The 23,316-nt window shown below is 44.8% G+C and overlaps 1 protein-coding gene and 1 long non-coding RNA gene across 5 annotated transcripts in view; both read left to right on the top strand.

Annotated features, from left to right (window-relative positions):
- The first annotated feature begins 770 nt into the window (after positions 1-770).
- ZIC1 (Zic family zinc finger 1) lies at positions 771-6,028 on the top strand. The gene is made up of 3 exons (XM_019748893.3): positions 771-2,525; positions 4,019-4,182; positions 4,805-6,028. Exons 1-3 carry the CDS (start codon positions 1,544-1,546, stop codon positions 5,000-5,002), a joined length of 1,344 nt encoding a protein of 447 aa, XP_019604452.1. The 5' UTR covers positions 771-1,543; the 3' UTR covers positions 5,003-6,028.
- Positions 6,029-12,435: 6,407 nt separating this feature from the next.
- The window catches only part of LOC109456544 (uncharacterized), a 119,824-nt gene continuing 108,943 nt past the window's right edge, over positions 12,436-23,316 (top strand). For 2 of the 4 annotated variants that reach the window (XR_012496855.2, XR_012496849.2), the window contains exon 1: positions 12,438-12,897. This is a non-coding gene — a long non-coding RNA (uncharacterized LOC109456544). Of the gene's footprint in view, positions 12,898-23,316 lie in introns of all 4 variants that reach the window. The other 2 variants (XR_012496848.2, XR_012496854.2) reach the window with 2 other exon arrangements.

Raw genomic sequence — 23,316 nt, 5'->3', positions numbered from 1 at the left:
GAGTGGAGTGTCCGTGTGCTCCCGAGATCTTAAATTATAAACAGGAGGGGGACGAGGCAAGAGGGAAGCAAACTTCAAAAGGAGCAAATAACAAAAGCCTCCTTTGCTGCCCTTGAAGGGGAGGAGAGGGGGGGAAGAAAGAAAAGAAAGTTGCTGAATCGGGACATTCTGGAAGTGCCTTAGCTGTGTTTACCAGCTCCATCCCCGCCTCCTGCTCTTCGAGATGCCCGAAATCGCTAACGGCTCAGCCAAGAGCAGGTTTGAAGAAGGACAAAACAGAGAAAGAGAGGGAGAGAGATACAGCTAGATAGAGCTACACACACACACACACACACACACACACACACACACACACACACACACACAGATAGAGATAGAAAGAGAGACAGACAGACAGAGAGAGATGGAGGAGAGGGAGAAGAGGAATAAGAAAAGAAAACGTACATGACTGCAAGAAAAAGGAATCGTGGCAAAATATATACATATATATATTTTCTTTCTTTCTTTTTATTTTTCCATGAGAAGAGGGAAAAAATCTGGCTAAAAAAAAAAGTTGCTACTCCTGGCTGCGGGGTTTGTCAAAAAGGGATGTCAAGCGCTTTACAATACCTGGGATTGATGAGGCGGGCGGGCCAATGAACAGCGCGAGGCTCCTCGGCGCGCCCTCCGTTGGCGCGGCGGCTGCGGGAGGGGGGAGTGCGAGCGCACCAATGGGCGCCCGCGTCAGCAGCACGTGACACCTCCCCCTGCTCCCATTCATCAAGGGGGGGACGGTGTCGTCCTTTCAATTCATTTATCTGCAGGAATGATTGCTGCTATCAGTCTCGCGCTCACCGCCCGGCTGAGGAGGTGAAAGTTTCTCCCCAGGAAGATAAACCGCAAAAGACAATATTGTGCATGATTTGCGCCTTTTCTTTGGCTTTTTCTTTCTTTTTTCTCCCCCCTTTCATCATCATCATTATTATTTATTTTTTTCTTTGCAAAAAGCAGAGGGGGGAAAAAGTGAAGGAGCGAGGAGGCGAGACTGAGAGAAAAGAGAGACAGAGAGAAAAGAAAGGGCGAGGGGCTAGTGGAGAAGTGAGGAGGGGCGTACGGCGAGAAGCGGAGAGAGAGCTAGCAGTCGCGGCTCCGAGCGCTCATATTCCTCTATGCTACAAATCCGGGAGGAAGTTTTTTTGGGGGGCTGAGATGCTCCATGCCTTTTCCTGGGCAGCCTTGACGCAGGGTCCTCTCGGCAGAGACTGAGCGGCGAGAAAGTGCGAGCCAGGCCGGCGGAGTCTGCTCGGCTGGCGCGGGAGCCCGCCTTGCTCGCGGCCCGCAGCCGTCCGGCTTCCCCGCGCTTGGCCAGGCGGGCTCCCCGGCGCGCGGCGCCGCTGCCTGCGGGCTAGGACTTCGCGAGGTGGGTCGACTCCTCCTCCCTCCTCTTCTTCTTCCTCCTCTTCTTCCGCCTCCCATTCCTCCTCCTCCTCCTCCCGATTTTCCCTCCTCGGCGGGCGAGGGTGGGGGGGGCGGGGGAGGTCGGGGCTCGCCCCGAGCAGCCACGATGCTCCTGGACGCCGGCCCCCAGTACCCAGCGATCGGCGTGACCACCTTTGGCGCGTCCCGCCACCACTCGGCAGGCGACGTGTCCGAGCGCGACGTGGGCCTGGGCATCAACCCGTTCGCCGACGGCATGGGCGCCTTCAAGCTCAATCCCAGCTCGCACGAGCTGGCCTCCGCGGGCCAAACGGCCTTCACGTCGCAGGCGCCCGGCTACGCGGCTGCCGCGGCCCTTGGCCATCACCACCACCCGGGCCACGTCGGCTCCTATTCCAGCGCAGCCTTCAACTCCACGCGGGACTTTCTGTTCCGCAACCGGGGCTTTGGCGACGCAGCGGCCGCAGCCAGCGCTCAGCACAGCCTGTTCGCTGCTTCGGCTGGGGGCTTTGGGGGCCCACACGGCCACACGGACGCCGCGGGCCACCTCCTTTTCCCCGGCCTTCACGAGCAGGCGGCAGGCCACGCGTCGCCCAACGTAGTAAACGGGCAGATGAGGCTTGGCTTCTCGGGGGACATGTACCCGCGGCCCGAGCAGTATGGCCAGGTGACCAGCCCGCGTTCGGAGCACTATGCCGCGCCACAGCTGCACGGCTACGGCCCCATGAACGTGAACATGGCTGCGCATCACGGCGCCGGCGCCTTCTTCCGCTACATGCGCCAACCCATCAAGCAGGAGCTCATCTGCAAGTGGATCGAGCCGGAGCAGCTGGCCAACCCCAAAAAGTCGTGCAACAAAACTTTCAGCACCATGCACGAGCTGGTCACGCACGTCACCGTGGAGCACGTCGGCGGTCCGGAGCAGAGTAACCACATCTGCTTCTGGGAGGAGTGTCCGCGCGAGGGCAAGCCCTTCAAAGCCAAATACAAACTGGTCAACCACATCCGCGTCCATACGGGCGAGAAGCCTTTCCCCTGCCCCTTCCCTGGCTGCGGCAAGGTCTTCGCGCGCTCTGAGAACTTAAAGATCCACAAAAGGACGCACACAGGTATGGAAACCTCTGTTCTTGATCGCCCCCCCCAACACACACACACACACACACACACACACACACACACACACACACACATCCCCGCACCCTCTCCTGGGCTTGGGACTCGAAATACAAAAGTCAGAGGCCGGGAGCACACACCCGGCCTTAGTTGGATCTTGGCGTCAGATTCCAGCAGGCAAGCAGAGAAAGTGTACACTGGTTTTTAGTTTGAGGCTTGAAATTATGAAAAATTATAGAAGGGATTAGATGGGAAGGATATAGGGATATAGATTTTAAAATGAGGAATAAAAAAGGCCGGGAGAACAGAGACAAATCCGGCTTTGGAGAACCCTTGGTGCGCCTGAAGCCGGCAGAGGTGGCCGGCTCCCGGCGGCGGCGGAGCTTTCAGCCGCTCTAGCAGCAGACAAGTCTAAATCCAAACGTTGGCTTCCTACCAACATCCTTCTCTAGGCACCCTAGTGAGGACTTTCCGAAAGGAAGGAACTGAGGAAATTGGAGGAGATCGGATGAAGGGGCACAGAAAGAAACAAAAAACGGAAACAGAAAGGAGGGAGGGAGTAGTGAAAGCAAGTAAGTCGGCCTGAGGAAGCTTTTGGAAGGTTATGCATATTTAAAAAGCCCAATTTTAGTAGTGACTTGTTTGTGAGTAGGCTTGAGGAGTCGGGAGAGTCGGTAGAAGGTAGAGGAAGTTTTTTTGGTCAGGTAGATTCGATGAGGTGGTTTTCAAAATACCAAATCCCCTGCGTTGGCCTTTAAAAATAAAGAGACAACCAGTCGGGAACAGTTAAAAGAAAAGTTGGCGGCGAGCCCAGGGCAGTAGTCTGGGTCGGGCAGGCCATTCTGGGCCCCTTGCTGAAACAAGACTAGGAATCCGATCTGCTTCCCTATTCTGGTTTGCCCGGGTGATTCTGAGAACCGCGTTTCGAACTTAGGGTTTAACATCGCAGTCAGGGAAGAATTTGCGACGCCCAGCTCTCGGCCCAGATTACGTTATAAAATGTGAGTGTGTGTGTTAGGGGGTGGGTTGGGGTGGGGGAGGCGACGAGGTGGGTGAGGAGTGTCCGGGAGGGGGTGGAGGGAGGGGAGAAGAGCAAAACAGCAGGAGAATCAGTCTGGCAAATGAAAATTAGGAACCAAGAGCTAGGTAGAACTGCCGAAGTTGTCTGGATAGCCCCTGGCAGACAAATCAGAAGCCAGACCTGCTACTACTCTGAGATCTAAAAAACTACCAATAATAATAATAATAATAATAATAATAATAATAATCTAATTGGATTAGGAGTAAAATAATTCGGATATTTACAAATCCACTGCATATATATGACTTTATTGAAGACCCCGGTTTTTGAGCTTGTAAAGTGCTAAACCTGAGCCGCTGCCTTTTTTATTTTGTTTTCATTTTTCCACTTATCTGCGTTAAAAAAAACAAAAAACAGCCGCGGGATTTGTTATACTTAGACCTCTCTCCTTCTCGCCTTTCACGCCAGGGGAGAAGCCCTTCAAGTGTGAGTTCGAGGGCTGCGACCGACGCTTTGCCAATAGCAGCGACCGAAAGAAGCACATGCACGTGCACACGAGCGACAAGCCCTATCTTTGCAAGATGTGCGACAAGTCCTACACACACCCCAGTTCGTTGCGTAAACACATGAAGGTAATCGCCGCGCTCCCACTGTCCTCCTTCGGGCCAGGAGCACGCTCTTCCGCCGGGGCCGGGCTGCGAGTGGCAGCCGGGCAGTGGCTGGGGCCGGCGGAGGCCTAAAGGGGCTGGAAAAGGGAATATGGGCACCCCAGGCTGTTCTGAATGTAATATTTAATAATAAAAGTAAAAAGAAGTGAACACTCGAGCAGAGGCCGCGACTGAATTTGGCGCAGACAGGGAGCGAGGGCTGCCCCGGCTGGCTGCGCTGCGAAGCTGTCGGCATTGTGGCTGGCGGCTGGCAGAAGAGTTGGGGTCTTGCACGTAGACCTGAGCAAGCGAAGTTCAGCGGCCGCGGGAGGGACCATCTGGGGCTCTCGCCCCAAACCCAGCTTCCCCCTTCCCTGTTCTGTTTGCCTTTTGCGGTCCCGGCGGCGGGCGCTGCGGCTCCCTGCAGCACTGCCTCCGCCGGGCCGAGGCGGGGCAGCCAAGCCCAGGCCCGCGCGCGGGTGGGGCTTCCCGGGAGGTACACGGGATCCAGGGTTCCGGGGACAGGGGGCGCGAGGCCCTCACCCACCGTCGGCGGCTGCCGGTCCAGCTTTTTATCTCTTTCAAAACGCGACTTTCCCCCCCGCAGGTCCACGAATCCTCCTCGCAGGGCTCGCAGCCTTCGCCGGCCGCCAGCTCGGGCTACGAGTCCTCCACACCGCCCACCATCGTGTCTCCCTCCACAGACAACCCGACCGCCAGCTCCCTGTCGCCCTCCTCCTCCGCGGTCCACCACACAGCCGGCCACAGCGCGCTCTCTTCCAATTTTAATGAATGGTACGTTTAAAATAAAATCTAAAAAACACCGATCAAAACCCTATTTAAGAGACTGAACACACACAGGTATACAAAATATTGCGGAAGGAACCCTGCGAATCAAAACAGCCCTCCCCCCCCCCCCCCCGCAATCCTTTTTTCTTTTTTTCTTTTTGAACCTGCCGGTAGACCCAGGACCGAGTAAAAGAGAAAGCCCCAACCCTTTACATTTTTTCCTTTTTGTTTTTTTGGCAAAGGCTTGGTTTGGTAGCTAAGGGGCGGGAGGGGGACCGAGGAGAAGGCAGTCGCCTGACCAAATGCTGCCAACCACGGGGGCCAGTTTCTCGGCAGAATCAGAACAGGCTCTCCGGGCTTCGCTTTTTTTTTTTTTTTTCCATTCTTGTAAATACAGAATTATTAGCTTAAAACTGTACTGTTGGATTCTGTAAATAGTTATATCTTGGTTGGAGCGGGCGGGTGGGATCGTGGCGTTGTGGTCTTTGCATTTGGGGAAGGGGGAGGGTCTGGGAGGGTGAGGGTGGGGGGAGGGGTGGGCGGCCGAAAGCCAACTGTTTGTACTGAATGGCAAGAATGTTCTAGTAAATGTGTATCAAAATGTGAATTACTTTGTACGATTACAGTCTCCACGTCGACCTAACAGAATATTATTGATATTAATGTGCTTTTTTTTTTTTGTATAAAGTGCAAACATTTCGTCCCAGAGTCTTAAGTACTTTAGTGCAGTAAAATGTTGTTTCACGTCCTGTCAAGAATTCGTATAGTACGAGCCTGGATCTGCGTGTCAAACTGTTCCATTTGTTTATGTAAAGTGATATTAAAAAAAGATATAAACTATAACTGTCCGTTGCTTTTGGCAAAAGATACAACCACATAATGTATATAATTCCTAGTTTCCATATTTACCCGCATGTAAAGGGCCGGTTTATTCATGTTACAGCTATTCAATATTTATGGCTAGAAGAACTCGTTATGTACACTTTAGTTTACAGAACTGTTTGGTAACCTTTCGTACGTTATTAAAGATTCTTAAATCTCAGTGATTGTGGTAGGAATTTGTTCTTCACCCCAGCAACCTGCTGCCTCTTCTGCCAGCTTTAGTCGTTCCCGGGAAAAGCTCTCCGATCTCCCTCGCCTTCCCTTTCTGTCATTGCAGGTCGTATAAACGTGATAAATGAACGCTACCCTGCTGGCTCTCCGAGAGGGTGTAATTAGTATTTATATCAAAATTTATGAAACAAATTTTAGGCCGCAGTATAATTTAAATGACCTTTGCAGACGTAGAATAACAACCATAAAAATAACAGAAATAGATTGCACAGGCGACATCAATATTAATGTAGGTGGATTGTCAGAAGCTCAGGGCTAGCTCTGCAGCGTTGCAAATGAACTTGCGGCCGAGGGTTCTGCTGCTTCTCCCCCCTCCCCCCAAATTAAATTCCCCAGGCTGAAACAGAGTTGCAGATTTACAATATCATATTTTAAATTGCTGTCTTCAATTAAACCATTTATGGCTATAACTAATTTTCAGGATGTCGATGCATGCTTTTCCAGGCCTTCCTTCTTTGTACAAAAGTAAACGTCCATAAAGCGTTTTACTTATATTTCTTCAAACGTGATGCTAATTTAAATTAATTATTTCCTGTGATATGTTATTATTACTATAATTTTGCCACTGTTATTAGTTCTCTCAAAAAATACATCTAGGGAAAAGAATTATTTTATGTAATTTTATTATCTTTTATCTCTTTTATTTATTTCTCATTTACTTAAGAAATTCGTTCCATTGGCTGGCGTTGATACAGTAAATTTGTAAATGAGGAGACAATATAAAAAATCTAAATTACTTGTGCTTAATGACTGTAGCGGAACGCCTTTTCTCTAAATCAGATTGTCTTTCTTGCAGTTTAGTTTGATAGATTTGCAAGCTATGCTGCTCCCTCCAACTTAGCACCGCTGGTAGGAACGCAAGCTTCTTTGTCTCTGGTTGTAGCTTGCATGATCGCCCCATTAAGCAGACAACCTAGCTGGAGATCACAAATCAGGGCCTTGGCAGTAGATGCAAGGGTGTGGATGTGTCAGAGCAGGAGGCGAAACTGACCTCACTGTGGGCAAGGAGGAATCAGGGCCTGCTTCTTTAATATACTGTGTGAGTTCAGACAGTCACAGGCCATATTGACTCCGAGGAGAAAAAAAGTGGGAAAACCCCTCAAAACTATGAGAACCCCTTAAGATCCTCCCATCTATTTTAAAGTGACATTAATTTTTCAGAGTATACCATTACCCAATTACAAAATCAAAATGTTAAATTCTCTTTAAAATTATTTGTTGACTTCTTTCATCTTTTGCTATTTGCATTTGTCACTTTTAGTCAACAAAGTTTTACTGGCTAAGGAGGGAATTTGGTGAACTTTCTGTAGCACATCAAAAACTGGAAATGGTAGTGTTTAACTTTTTAAAAAATGTTATTGTGATTGTAAGAGAAAATATCTACCTTTTATGAAAAGAGCGCCACCTTGCAAGGTCTGCCAGATTTAAGGAAGTTGAACACCTAAGCAGGAATTGCTACTAGCCCCCAAAATGTATGAGACCAAAATCTGGCTCCAATTGGCTTAGGGGGGTTGAAATAGATTAACAGTGCAGTATTTGAAGTGACTCCAGACATTAGATTAATACTTAACAAAAATAGAAAGAGGAATAAAGATAGTTCATTTCTCTAAGGAAGAAAGATGAACACCTTAATAATCCTTTCCCTTCCCATTAGAGATCAGAATGTTCGGGAGCCTGATATGAGGAGGAGGATGATGATGATGATGATGATGATGATGATGATGATGATGACAACAGCAACAGGGCACTTTTGTAACTTTGATGGTGCATTTAGGAAGATAGTAAATGAGTGCATTTTTTCTAAATGTAGTTCATGTAAAATTTGGAAATATAAACATCTTATTATTTGTTATGTACCTTGTGCCTTTTCTTTCATTTCAGTATAATAATTGAATATACTATGAAATGATTTAAGTAGGGTATTTTAAAGATAAATTTTAGGGGTAATATTTACTTCAAAGCTACTTCGTATTATATATATATATATATATATATATATATATATATATATATATATATTAGACTTTGAAGCCCAAATAATTAAAAAAAAATTGAGGAGTACCGTGTGTATATTTGTGAATAAGCTCACTCACAGAAAAGAAACTTTTATAATAGAAGCCAATATTTGTGCCATTCTTCCTTATGCATTCTCTTCTCTAACACCCATCACAAAGAAAAAGTCGTTAATGATGTAGGTAGCCTAAAATAATGCTTCAAACTTCAATATAGTCTATTATTTTTGCTGGTACCTTTAATGTCTGCTTCTTGAGATGTATTCTTCATACTTTTCTTCATGGGCTATTAGGTTCTGAAATACATGAATGTGAACAGGGAAATATATTGTTAGACCCTATTTAGCAGGAGCTGAAGATGTTGCAAATGACTGGTTTCTATGTGTAGCCTTGGATTTTGATTTAGGCAGAAAGCTGTCCTGGTTAGTATTTTGACTGCATTGTAGTCTGGATACTGTCAAATGATTAGAATAGCTAACAAGTTATTAAAAAGTTATATTGTGTCAACAAAAAAATGCCTGAGTACAAGCAATCATATTTAAGAAATGAAGAGAAATGAGTTGTGGTATGTGTGTACATTTATAGAGTAAGCATATAAATATACAAGCATCATTTATATGGGGGCTAAGTAATTTTCAAACATTTCATATCCTTTGTTTTCTTCTTCAAAAGCTTCCCCCAACTGCTTTAAGCGTTTGCAGCTGATGATTTTGATTTTTTTAAAGTCAAGCATTCAAGTTAACCTTTAAGAAGCAAACCACCTCCAAAAGAAAGATGTAACCTTTCAATTGCCCCATATGCTTATCATTTTTTTTTTTTTTTTTTTTTTTTTTTGCTTTAGCTGACAATGAAAATAGCACTAACCTTCTTTGCTGATGGGCCTGGCATTTAGATGTTTTTATTTGTTGATTGTGAAGTTTTCTCAGAACTTTTAAAGGGCTGGCAACAAAACCGTACTCACCAAATAGTGCTGGTAGAGTTGGTACCTGAACATACTTCTTTCCAGGACGCAGCTTAGAGAAGGCCCTTGTCCAGAAAGAACAGCATCAGTTTATGATGGGTAGGAAGTAAATGTATGTGGTCTGGCAAACTCAAAATGAAGACACTGAGCTGGTGCCTTTGATTATTTGTGAACTAGATAGAAAGCCATCAGATTGTAGACATTTGCAACTTAAGTTTCTTTTTTCCAACTCGAAATGCTAATTACAAATTTATCTTCTCCTCTCTAGGTACAGAGTTCTCACCTCCTCCTAGCATCAAGTATAGATCTTAGAACTATGTTTTCATATTAGAAAAAAAAAAAAAACCTGTTGTTTTTACAAAGATAGCCACAGCTGACACCACTCTCTGGTTTTAGAATTCTTGAAAATAGCGTGGCGATGGGAAGATTTTTCCTTTCTGTGCTAGTCAAGCCATTGAAAGTACACATTTCTCACAGTGTTCTCTTTTTCAGCTTTTTAGCATATTTTTTCAAATGATATTCTCTAGTTTGGGACAACAAATAAGAAAAATGTTAACTTCCTATAACATGTCACACTTGAGCCTTTCTCTCAAAGTTTATTGCAAATGTAAGGACATAATGCACACAAAATATAGGCAATGTTCTCCACTAATCTATACAAGGCTGGTTCATTCCAGGGTCTCTGACTCAGCAAGAGGGAACACGATCAGGCTAAACCAGGGGCTATTTTTACCATGCATGCTCAATTCCGGCATTAGTTCCTAATGTTTATTTCCACTTTAGAGCAAGGAGCTAAAATAGTATGAAGTTTCCAGTTAATGCTGCACTGGAGGTGGGTTTTTCAAGATTAAGAAATCGGATTTAGCTATCTAGCATGGAAAGGACATTGGCAATGATGGTGCTAGAGACTTTCGACTGTCAACAATATTTTGGCTGCCTGTGATGGCCTGTGGGGCATCTCTGTAAGTATATGCTGGAGAATTCAGGGGCTTTGAAACATACATAGTGATATTTTTACCGACAGCATACACAAGAATCAACTATTAAGCGTAGATATAAACATACGGGGATCATATCTTTAAAAAACACCCCAAAATTAGCAAACTAAAAAAAATATATGTTATTATGCATCTCTCTTGTGTAACAATCCCTATTATGCTACAGAAAACCTAAGGAACCAAAGACAGTGAGAGAAGCTCACATCGTGATTCCTTTTAAAATTTTTTTCTGTTTATCCGGGAAAATCCTAACCTCTGGCAAAAAAAGCTGAAAGTTGTGGAGGAAGGTGAAACCACGAGAAAGGATAGGGTTGGGTGAATCTGTGCGTCAAAGGTGATTTTTGTCCCGGAGAATTTCGTGAAAATATATACATTCAGGATTTCGGGTAGGTGTGGTGGGTGGAATATCAACCCCCCACATCACCTCCACAGAAGGCCGGGTGGTCAACATTTGAGGGGCTCTTTATGTCACCCTGTAGCCCCGCGGGGCTCTTTCTAAGTTTGCAGCGGTCCGCGGCTGGGGCTGGGAGGGCAGTGCGCATGCGCGGCCAGCGATCCGGGGTTCCACGTGCTGAGGAAAAAGCAGCTGCGCCCCCGCCCACATGGGCTACAAGCGGCACTGCTCAGAGGCTCCCGCCTATGAAAGCCGCTGGCCGGGATGTCAAAATACTGCGGCGAAGAAGCTGCACGTGTTTGTTTTCAAACCGCGCTGGTTTAAGTGAGCTCACAAAGCCTGGCAGACAGCGTAGGCTGGAACAACTTGGGGCCTCCGCCGTCCAAACCCCGAGCGGAGCGGGTCGGGCAGTCCCCTCGACACCATCCCAAGGGCCGCGCGCTGCGAAGTGCGCGAGCCCTAGTGGACCACGAGCCATGCCTCTGAAAATCCCTACTCTTCTTGTCCCCTTCCCAGTTGGGAACTGGCACCCTGATTTTTCTCATCTCTCCTAGCTCCTCGGAAAGGACGTCCCCTCTTACCTGGCACTTGGAACCCAAGCCTGAGGTGTGTGTTTGGGGGTGAGACACTAGGTGTTTTCCTAGCGCCCACCCTCTTCCTTTGCACACACCCAGGCCTGAGCGTCCGCCTGCCTTTGTCCATTTCTCTCTCCCTCTCTTCCTCTCTCTGTCCCTCTTCCTCTCCTCTCTTTCCTTTTCCTTTCTCCTGGTTCCTCTTCCTCTCTCTGATTCTGACTGTGCCCCAGTGCCTCCCACCCCACTTGGGGGACTAGCAGCTACTTGCTTGAATGGCTTCTCTAGGGTTTTCACTTGACCCTTCCCAAATCATATTTGTTAGCTTGCATGCTTATGAGCTGGTATAGTTTTAAGCGCCAACGTGCTTACATGGTGCAAACATGAGGACTGGTGAAGGAACTGCGCTGCCTGGCCTAGAGACAAGGAGAGTGTAGGGTTTGGCGGAGTTCAGGTGCCGGCTTCTGCCTTCCTCTCCTGGTGACATTCTTGGGGTTCTGCACGTTGCAGGATATTTTGTGGCCAGTGTACTAGCATTTCCAGAGGGAGTGCATAACCGGTCTGGTGGAGTGATCAACACTTGTAAACAAAGGGGAGGCGGGGTAGTGGAGGGTCCCTGGGTAACTCTTCAGACTGGCATCTATAGAGTTTTGCCTTTGGGTATTTTAGCCAAAATCTCAGATACCATGACATCAGAAAATGGCTGCCGATAGGTTCCAATCCTCCTTTGGATATTACTTTCAACTGAACGGGTAGACCCATTCCATTCCTCTTGTTTCCCCCACTGCCAACAGGAGAGGCCTTGTATTACTGACCAGTTCGCACTGCAGTCCAGCCTAGGGCCAGCTTCACCCGGGCCAGTTTCAGGGGCCATAGCATCATTTTACCACTCACCAAGTCTTCAGCTTTGAACCTGAGAGCGAGGCAGAGGGCTTTTGGAAATGATCCTGCCAGGACAAAGCCTTTACTCCTATCCGGCTCTGAGTCTCGGAGCTTAATGGTACAAGGATGGTCCGAGAAGAGCCATCGTGACCTGAGCCCACGGAGGCCTGACATAAGCTCCATAGTCCCACTAGCGGGGACTGGACAAAAAGGGGCCGGAACAAGAGGGTTCTCTTGTCCGAGGCACCCGGAGGTCCGGGAACCCGGCATCTCGTCAGAGGCGTAGAATCCCTCGATCCACCGAACCCCGTCATAAGGGCCACCCCACAGGAAATCCCTTCCCAACTTGGGTCCTTTTGTGTTTGAGTATGTTGGGGCGTTGGGGGGGCGGGGGGGGCAAGCTAAACTCTACGGACTCCATGCTAATGACGAAGACGTGACTCGGCCTAGCTCTGGGCAAAGAACAAACCCAGCGTGGGTTCCTGCGTTCTTCCTCAAAAGGCCAAGGCCCCAAGAACCCTTTTCATTTGGCGAGGGGCTTGAGGGAAGGGAGGGGCGGAAGTCTGCCGGGGTCTGCAAGCCTGTGGCCGGGCGCGGTGGACGTGCCCGGTTGCTCAGCTTGGCCCCCACTCTCAGTGCAGGCGACGCAGTTGCCTTCTCCTCAGCTAGAGAGTGGGGACGCTCCTTCCTCGCTCCCCCAACCTCTTACCCGGCGACCCCCGGTCGGCGCCAGAGTCCGGAGGCCCGGATGCCTAGGCTAGACGGCGGTGAGGCGGGCTCTGGGGCCTCCCCAGGCCAGGCCGAATTTATTCTGCGCAGGCCCCAGCTAGGGGAAGAGGGACCCCAAATCAGACAGACGCTTTCCTTCCCCCCACTCACGCCTTACTTAGTCCCTGCCCAAATTGCGCGTCTCCGGTAGGATTATCTGCCCGGCCTCTCTCTGCTGCCAACCTTGCCCGAAACCTAGACCCCAGACCTGGTAAGTCTCGTTTTTTCCCCACCCCGCCCAGCCACCTTCCCAGCGGACTCGCCCGCGACTGCGCGCGCGCTCGTGGCCTGAGGAGCGCGCCGAGAAGTTGGGCTGATGTGGAGCAGCCGCGCCAATCCTGCCTGTGAGGCTGGTGTGTATGAACGCCGAGGACCCCAAGGTAGTCAGAAATGTCGCGGGGCTCCCCAGTGAGGCGGAGGCGAAAGGGGTCCAGCTTCGCTCTCCTGGATCCTCTTTGTCCCTGTGGATACCAAAGCTGCTTTTTGAGAATAAGCTTTCTGTTGCTCTCTAAAGTGTGTGTGTGTGTGTGTGTGTGTGTGTGTGTGTGTGTGTGGCATCGGGGGAGGGGATTTGTCCCTTTCCCTGAGCAGTTTCTAATCCCTAAGGTCTCCAACGAAGTTTACTCATGGTTTCCATTTCAATGCTGTGAAGTTTCTTTTTCATTAGTTATCATTATTATTACTGTCTTAAGTGAAGATTTTTAAGAGTCACAGCTTCTCAAATATTCGTGCCTCTTGAGGACATTTCGACAATTACCTTGTCCACTAACTCCACTCTCTTCCCACTGGAAAAAAAATAAACTTAATTTTTCAGTAGTTGCCTTAGGACACGTCGTTTACATGTCACTAATGTGAAGAAGGAAAGAAAAACAACCTTGGCATTTCTGGTTGGAACTCCGTGTGCTCTATTATTGAAATGTGAAAGATGGATTTGGCAGGGGAGAGGGAGGCAGGGCGCCGAAGAGTGCTTTTGAACCGCGCTGCCCTGTTGCACAGGGCTGACCTTTGGCTGACATGGCCACTGAGAGGGCCGTTCGTTAACGAGGATTTGATACATTAGACATTCGAGCTGGGCGTGTAAAACCACACTCTGAATCCAGATTTCGCTCAAATTGGTGTACGAGGAAATGATCTTTTTAAATCCTGAGGCTTAACCAAGTGTCAGGAGGGCTGATTGCTGCCTCAAAAGGGCAGCGCAGTACATCTGGTAAAAAAGCGCATTACTATGTCCTTAAAAAACAAACAAAATAAAACCAAAATACCTTCTCCAAATAATACCTGAAATACTCCAAGTTGCCACTTTGAGGCAACCCTCTAATGAATTGTGTTGTGCTAACTAAGTCCTGATACCAGGCAAGGCTGTGAAGGCAGTGTCATAGTATCGCAATATATATAGATGTAGATGTAGATATAGATATATACATATATGTAGAGATCTCTCATATATGTATATATATAATCTCATATATATATGTGTATATATATATATATATATATATATATATATATATATATATATAATGTTTTACTCGCTGGAGATACTAGAGTGTCACAATTTATATCTGCCAGGCAGTGGGGCACACACAGAGGGGAAGTGTCACCGATTTTAAAGCCGTTTAAAAGTTGAGGCTTCTCGATTTAATTTAGTTCGACTCATCTCCGGACTTTGGAGCCCAGAAAGGGAAGGCAGCCTGGCCACAAGGACCTGGGCCTGGTGCATGGAGGCTGGACCCGCAGCTCCTTCGCCTCACGGATGAGGCTGGAGTTGGGGACTTCTCTGAGGCCACGGAATGGGAGGCCACTGGAAGGTGCGGTGGCTACCGCTGTATTTATTGACTGACTCTGGAAAGGTGTCATTTTATTTAAGTTGACATTAAAGCTCTAATTTAAAAAAAAAAAAGGCACCCCCAGAAACTGCTTTTCTTCTCTGTCCTCCAGTAACAGAGCCTGCTAACTGCTCTCAATTGGAGAGGGGTAGAAATTCGCTACTGCCTGAGTTCCCAGCCACTCTTAGGGTGGAAGGGGCGGGAGGGGGGCGGGGGGCGGGGGGACGAAGCGAAGTCGTGTTCTTGGTCTGTTCCCTGCAGTCCTCCAACTACTGACTTCCTTGAGCTGCTGTCCTGGAGAGAGGATCGCAGCGCCACGGGTCTTGCTGGGGCTGCGCTGGCGCGGTTCCTAGGACGCAAATTTATTCCAGGCGAAAACGTAACAACAAGCAGTTTTCGGCCTAAATCGTTGCTCAGGGAGTCTCTGCCTTCACTCCTCTCTGTTCAGAGTGCAGATGGAAAGATGGAAAATTACACGGAAAGCCCCTATTATCATTAAAAGAAAGTTTAAAATTAAGGATCCTAGCGGAGAGAAATCATTCCCCAAGAGCCAATGTTGAAGAAATTCACACAGGGCCCAGGAGAGCTACAGGATTGGTTCCAGATTGAGTTCTGTAGACTCCGTCCCACGCACAGGTCGACCCCTTGCCAAACTTGGTCCCCGACCCTGAGGACCAGAGCAACTGCGCGGTTGAACACTTTCGGGAAGTCAGAAGCACTGGCCCCCTTTGGGAAAAGCACACCTTTCCTAACTTTGAGAACTCCCCATGCTTGAAAGGTTTGCAAAAAGTGAAGAGGAGAGTGGGGAACGAGGGAAAAGTTTGGAAGAGAGGCAAGATTGTGGCGAGATCGAGTTCATTTTCCCCAAGGGCGGGTTCCAGCACCACCTCCCCAACATTGCAATCTCTCGAGACCCGCGCACTGGAGAAAAGCTCCCCGGGTCACCAACAACTTCCAAGGTGTGCCAACTTGAGGTAGAAGGGGTGGGTCTATTTCTTTTTAAGATTCACTTTTTGCAGCCATTGGAAACAATATAACACTGACCCTTACAAGAGTGGATGGAAGAGAGCGCTCGCCGCCGCCTGCAGTCTTACTCTGAATTTCTTTGGCCCCCTTCCGTAGAACGCCACTCGTCGAGCCCCGGGACCTACACCCGGGTTTGGGCCTTCCAACACGGTGGCTAGTCTGAGGTGCCCGCGAGGGCTCCGGAGCTGCGTAAGGCGCGATTCTAACAGACAGGGATTTCTGGCAGGCGTGGGGGAAGCCCTATTTTCGCTTTCTAGGGTTTCATCCAGCCTTGCCCGGGGCTCCCTCCCCTCAGCCCCCACAGTCATGGTCCAAGCCTCCGGGGACTGCTCGGGACCTGACGCAGGTTAGCAGGTCCGCTGACGTCAGGTGCTCCCGGTGGCGCGAACCCCAGCACCGGCCACAGGCGCCGGGCGAAGGCATCATTAATTGTTAGGCAGTAGATGCCGAAATGAAAGCTCAAGCTATTCAGATCCAGGCGGGAGCTGATATATACATACGTATATGTATATGTATTTTTGAGTGACGGAGGGAAAAGAAAAGAATAAATGAAATGAGAAACAACGACTTGGTTTCTCAAAGCATAGTAAGTTACTAACTTCGCACCCTCCTGCGTACAGGTCGGCCCCCTGGGTCCACTTTTTTGTAGGTATGGGTTTCTCACTTTGTACCTGTTTGGGGGGATTCTTGGTGGAAGCGCCAGTATTTGTCCAAATGCGAAACGCATAGCTACAACTTCCCAGTAGATTCAAGCTAGAGGAGCTTTACCATCTCCATCAACCAAGAGGGGTGGGCATTGCTTCAGAAAGTTGGATCTAGGATGTTCATATCACCCAGTCCATTTGGCCAGGTCCTTAGTCTGAGATCGGATCTTATTGTTTTTATTGAGTAAAAAAGAGAGGGAAAAAATCCTGCGTACACACATAGGGACAAAATAAATGAACAGTGCAATTTGGTATCAGGAACGAAGCCTTTCATTTGTAACATCAAAAGTAGCTTGCTTTCCTTTTTTCTTTTGTTTTGAAAATAATTGTATTTTTATATGGCTTAAAGTAGAATTTTAAGCAGCAATAACTTTTTCAAAATTACACCAGTTCTTAAGTCTAGCTCTAATACATTTTCAAACTTCTTTCTCTGAGGATAACTGCCGAGTAAACACACGGCACAGCAGGGTCGTTCGTTGTGAGGAGAATTCTCCTTGGGGCTCTTTCCTGCAAAAGGAAAAAAAAAAAAATCATGCCCTATAGGATGGAATTCCACAGGTAATGGTGAAATGATTTTCTAGGGGGAAAAAAATGAGATTAGAATTAAACTAAAACCTCACCCAAATTAGGGCAATTTTTATGTAAGTGGAAATAATAATCTTTAAATTCAAACATCTTGAATATTATCTTATTTGTGATAAATAATGACCTCGAAATTCCCTTACTGAAATAGCCATTTCATATGAAAGATCCTGTACATAAAAATAAAGCTTACATGTATCACTGCATGTAGTCCATAAATAGTAGCTCTAAAAACCAGAAAATTATCTTCCTACATATGAATATAAAATGTATTTGTCAATACCCACAGGGCCAGAATAAAAAAACTCTCTAGTTTTATTTATAAGTGATAGAAATATCCTGAAAAGTACATTAAAAAGCAGATAATTTGCTAAGTGTTTCACAGATAGAAAAAACAAACAAACAACTTTAATATTTCCTTTGGAACTTTTAGAGCCGTGTAGGCAACTTTTGATTTAGAACTGTGATGGTGACAATTTTATTCTGAAATTAGTAATTTATTTTTAACCAATAATTATATGGTAAACGTTTAACAAATATGTACTGACTCCTCAGAAGTGTGCAATAATAATTTATAAAATATGAGTAAAATGGAATTCATTCTCATACAAAATATAAATATATTTGTAATATTGGAATCTTTATGAAGGATAATTTTAAAAGTTTAAAAGTTCACACTAATAAATTTACAAAATTCTGTAAACATGCACCAATAAATTTCTAGGAATTGTTTGTTAAAAGTATTAGCAAAAGAGTAACCTGAACACAAAAAGAAAATTGAAAAGAACCTCATTTATGGTAAATAAAACACAAGCAAAGATACAAGGTCCAAAATTCCTTTTTTCCCCATGATTCTTACCTATTTTAGTGGCCTGTAATACCTACACTTATTTAAAATTCCAAAAATGTGTGTTAACTGCAAAGCAAAAAAAAGCAATTGGAGTTGAGGACAATAGTTAATCAGCATTCAACAACTTTAGTGCTCTTTCGATTTTATGTACTACTTCTTTTATATACTATAAAACTTTCTAGAGGACTCTGCTATTTTTGGTACAGCAGGCTAAAACTTATGGGTCTAAGATATACTTCAGACTATGTATATAATGCTCTGGCTAAGCAAAAAAATCCCAGGATATTCATTAGATTAAAAAGGCCAGCTACTATTATTATAGCTCCTGAATCAATAAACATTTACAGATTTAAGGCAATGACTGAAGTGCCAAATTTCAAGGTCATTATGTGTATGCTCATATCTTCAAATAAGTCATTTGTACAATTTAGGCAATATTATATGGAGGTTATGTGATTTTTGGTGCTGCTGCAGTCATGATTTCATTTGCTGACAGATGAAGTCAGTTGCTATCCTTGGCTCTTCGCTTTTTCACTTGTGAAATCAGTGCCCTAGACAAGGTCCTCACTAAATTTTTAGATAGTTCTCAAATCAGTGATTTTATTTAACTCTTGTGTATTGATAAAAAAAACTTTTAAAGGTAGAATTTTATTTGTGAAACAAATTAAAGAAATCTACTTAACTGATTTGGCTATAAATGCAATTGATTAGCAATTTCTATTGTGAAACCTCGTTTCAAGGTTTTTTGTTCCTGAGGGTCTTTTTTCAGAAATATGCATTCTGTGAAACAAGTGACGATACAGAAAACCTATCTTTCTCTGTTGACTTGAGAAGGAAATAAAATACATTTCTGTTGTTTTGTGTATGTGAATTATAAAGAATATTTTCATAGACTGAGAGCAGAGGGTACATAGGAGATGGAAACAGTATTAAATTCAATTGTTTAAGGACATGCATTTGGGAAGTATGAGCTTTAAATTCTGGTCATATGTAAGTAGATATAAAATATATTTGCTATATGTATTAATTCACTGACAGCTATACAAATCCCACTATGTAAAGTAACAAAAATAAGAAGAAAATAATTCTCCTACATATGCTCATTGCTGCATCAGTGTGAAGAGCAAAATCTATTGAGTGCATTATTCAATCTGTAGGTTCTGCAGCTGATTGGTGTTACTTACCTGTCAGCTGACTGCACTTGACTGGACCAATTAGTTAATTAATTAATTAACCCGACAAACATTAGAGACAAATATGGCCATTGTTATAGAGACTATGGTGTTTCAAAAATAAATTCCAAATGCTTTATTCCCTACAGAAATATAATGGGAGGGATACATACAGTTAAACAAAGCATTTGTCATAAAAGAGGCATAAACAAAATTTGTTTGGATAATTTTTCACTTTTTGATTGTCTTTAGGAGATATCGAATACCACTTGCTGATTTAGAAAATTATAACAGATATCATATCACAAATTTTCCTTCTCTCTCCTTCATGCTTGCCTTTCCTCCTTTCCCTTCCTCTAACCTCCTTCCCTTTCTTATCACCTCTCCTTTGCTCTGGAACTTAAGGCAGTATGAAATTTTCCAAAGAAATTTCTCAGGGTGATAGCAATGCTGCTGTGAGCTGGCTGCCTGAATCCTCCTCACCAGGCCTTTGTATTTTGGGGACAGTCTTGTCCGAGTGCCCATCTGCAGTCGGCTAGCCTGGGCTGTCATGGACGGGTTTAAGCTCTGTGAATGCCGGGCCTTGGGGCTAGTCAGAGCTTTTCAGCAACCAGTGTGTCCATTTTTATGGTTGAAGTGGGTCAGACCAGGCAGAGATCAACTTCTGACAACTCCAGGCTAGTATTTGGAAAGAGGACACTAATTGTTCACTAGGACATTACACTTTGCAGAATCGTGCAGGAATTCTTTCTCTTCTATTAGTTTGATCTAAAGACAGATTCCCTGGTCACTAACAAATAAGCCTTTGACTTGTTTTTATTATGGTTCATTCGTTCATTTTTATTGAATTTAAAAAATATTTACTATGAACTGAATACTGACTATCTTTTTCATGAATTTTTGATCTGTTCTGAAATATTAAGCCATGTTTTTCTTTTCCCTGAGGCTGACTTGATACTTTGGCAGTATTTTCCAAGGAAATTTTATGTCCTCCTTAGAACATTTCATAGTCACCCCATGAAACTAAGGAATAATTCATGTTCTCTGAAACGGATTGCATTCAAGTTCTTTAGAAGTTCTAAGTAGGACTAATCTGAAACTAGTCAAAGAAGTAGAAGTAACTGACCAGTTTATATATTATTCAGATTCCTGTTTGTTCTTTGTTGCTGTTGTTTGGGTCAATTGAAAAGTGGTGCAACCCAAACCACTCTGATTAGTACTTATTAGCTGTTTTGGTGAGTGCATTCAGACAACAGGTTGCAAAGAGTTTTTGAGGACTTTGTTTTGTCATTTTCATGTGATTCTTATCCTCTTTATTAAAAGTTTTCACTTTGAACAATTTCAAATATATACAAAAGTAGAGTATAATAAACCTCCATCACTCAAACATTTATCAACTCATAGCCAATTTAGTTTTGTCTATACTTCCACTCACTATTTTCCCCCAAGATTATTTTGAAGCACGTCCTAGACATCATATTATTTAATACGTAAATATTTATTATTTAACTAACATATAGTTAATGTTTGCTACAAAGCAGAGTGGCTTTTTCAAGGCAATTAGTGTGTTTTTCTGAAACACTGCCTAGTTTGAGCTTTTGGGTGCTGTTCTCCACCTTTTTCACAGTTTTGCTTCCAATACCAGAACCTTTAAAAGCCACTGGAATCAAGAAACTCTGTAATTCTCAAGAGGAAAAGAATAATTGAGTTGATTATCATCACAATCAAAGAAGATAGAGGCTTCAAGTGGAAAATCTCAAAATTCCCAGAGCCCAATAGTCATAATGGAATCAGAATAATTCACTCAAAAGTTTCTGAGTTTTGGAAAAATGTGATGACTAGGAATTCTTTTATGAAAAAAAATCATATGAACTTATACTGATATAAAAAAAATTGTAGTTGAAAAACTATCACAAAAACACATTGGATTTCAGTTTCATAACACCCAAGGCAATACCCCAATTATTGATAAAACAATAAATATAAATTCATGCACTGTGCTATAAATGTCTGTTTTCTTATCTCATTACATTATATGAAGCCACATGTTGTTAATTTTTGAAAAGAGAGTACTGGTATTTTAGAAATCTATGCCAAACTATTATTTATGGATGAGATGATATGATGTCTAGAATTTGCTCTAAATAACCTTGAGTTGGGGGGGATGGTGAGTAAGTAAAAAATGAATGAAAATTTTTATTGTTGGGCGATGGGTACTTGGGGTTTTCATGATAATATCCTATTTCAGTATATAGTTAAATTTTTTCTTAATAAAGTAGTAAAAATGTCAAGAAACCCCCCTCAAAACATCTATCTATTTATCTATCAGCATAGAAACCAAAGGCAGAATAAAAATATTTGGACTTCAAATTTAAAAAGTTTATTTTCTTCATCTTGGACAACCTATGTGTGTACTTGGAAAAGCCAATGATCTCTCTCAACTTTGGTTTTCACATGTACAAAAATATTCCTTCTGGTTTAAATAAACCAGATAATATTTTTCCAGATACTTATATGTATTAGATATATATCCAAGATATATGTATTAGCACCTATACAAGCAAAAATGATGCTTAATAATTTAAACTTGAAGTTACTTGAATGTTTGTCATCTAATTGTTCTGACATCTCTGGAAATAACTAGTTGTTACAGTCTACTTGTAGTTATTTTGTACATTGATTATGGTAGACCCAATCTCAGGATGTGGGGGAAATAATGATAGCTATAGATTTTAAAATGAAATTATTATGACCTTGAGTCAAGATGGTGGAGTGTAAATGCTGTGTTTACCTTTGACCATGACCTCATCACAACTACAACTCAACTATAGAACAGCCACCATTGAGAACCACCTGAAATCTAGATGAACAGAAGTTTTATAACTAAGGACATACAGAAGAATCCACCTCGAGACTGGTAGGAGGGATGGAGATGTGGAATGGGCCAGTCCAACACATGTGTGTGGCAGTTAAAAATTTGGAGCAATACCTCAGTTGCGGAGATCCCTCCAGATGAGCTAGGTGTTCCTTAGCTCCAGATGAGCTAGGATCCCCAGCCCAGGATTCCAGTGCCAGGAAGAGAAGTCTCCATAACTTCTGGCTGTGAAAACCAGCCAAGATTGTGGCTGAGAGGGATGGAGAGCTGCTGGAGTCTAAGGCTTTACTCTTAAAGGGCCTGTACCTGGACTTACTCATTGACAGTTTCACTTGCTCTGAGCTCTAGCACTGGGATAACAGCTCAAAAGTCACCAGGGACATACCAGGAGGAACTGTATTGTCAGGCTTCAGAGCAAGGGCTGGAAGGGGAGCTTTCTTTCAGACTGAAGTGCTGGTAGAAGCCATTGTTTCTTTGTTGAGCCCTCCCTTCTCCCAGTATGCAGATGCAGGTGGCCACCATATTTGAGTCTCCATCAACCTGGCAAACTCTGCCCTGGTGATTCCTGGAGACCCACCCATCTTTCAGGCCCACTCAAGCTGCTTTCAGTGGCTTTTCCATATAAATGGCCTGTCTTGTCTCATGCTGCAGACTTTCCTAAAATCTATCAAAGATTCACAAAACCCAAGCAAGCAGCATCTAGCCTCAGTGTGCCCTGTACCTTTTGCTAAGCAGCCCTGAGTCTGGTACTAGCAGCAGCCAGCTACAGTTCGTGGGTTGGCCTCTCTCAGGAACTTCCAAGCTCAGCATGGGTGGTTGCCATCTTCAGATTGCTTCATGGATCATGACCTGTGTCTCCAGGCAAGGCACAGGCTTCAGCTGAACTTGGCCTTGGCAGGGTCCTTCCCTGGAGTAGTTCCCTGGGTCAGCATACCTGGTGGCTTGCTTCAGATTGAGCCAGAGCACCACTCAGCTGCCTCTGCAGATGGCAGTCCCAAAGGGCAGACTGGGCGGGCACCAGAGCCCTGCTAAACAAATCCGGCTCCACAGTGTCAGACCCTGCACCACAGCTCCTCTACTGTAGTCACAGCCAGTCCTCATAACCGATGAACCAAGGGTCAATCCTTCCCAATTACATGCAAACAACAACCAATACTCAACTACAACAGGAGGGCACACACAATCCACAAGGGACCCACCTGGAGCACCCACTCAGGTGACAAGGGAAACTGCATCACAGGGCCTCACAGGACACCTACTACATAAGGCTACTCTACAAAGATTGGGAGACATAGCAACTATACCTAATGCATAGAAACAAACACAGGCAGATAGCCAAAATGGGAAGACAAAGAAACATGTCCCAAATTAGGGAACAAAACAAAACTCCAGAAAAAGAACTAAACAATGGAGACAAACAATCTACCAGATACAGAGTTCAAAGCACTGGTTACTAGGATGCTCAATGATCTCAGGGAGAACTTTAACAAAGAGGTAGGACATATACAAATGGAAATAGAAAACATAAAAAGAACCAGTCAGAAATAAAGAATACAATAACTGAAATGAAGAATACATTAGAGGGAATCAACAAC

Source organism: Rhinolophus sinicus, chromosome 17 (assembly GCF_057876585.1).
Source record: "Rhinolophus sinicus isolate RSI-liver-muscle chromosome 17, RSI-T2T, whole genome shotgun sequence".
Classification (NCBI taxonomy): domain Eukaryota; kingdom Metazoa; phylum Chordata; class Mammalia; order Chiroptera; family Rhinolophidae; genus Rhinolophus; species Rhinolophus sinicus.
This window is presented reverse-complemented; position numbering and strand designations above follow the sequence as displayed.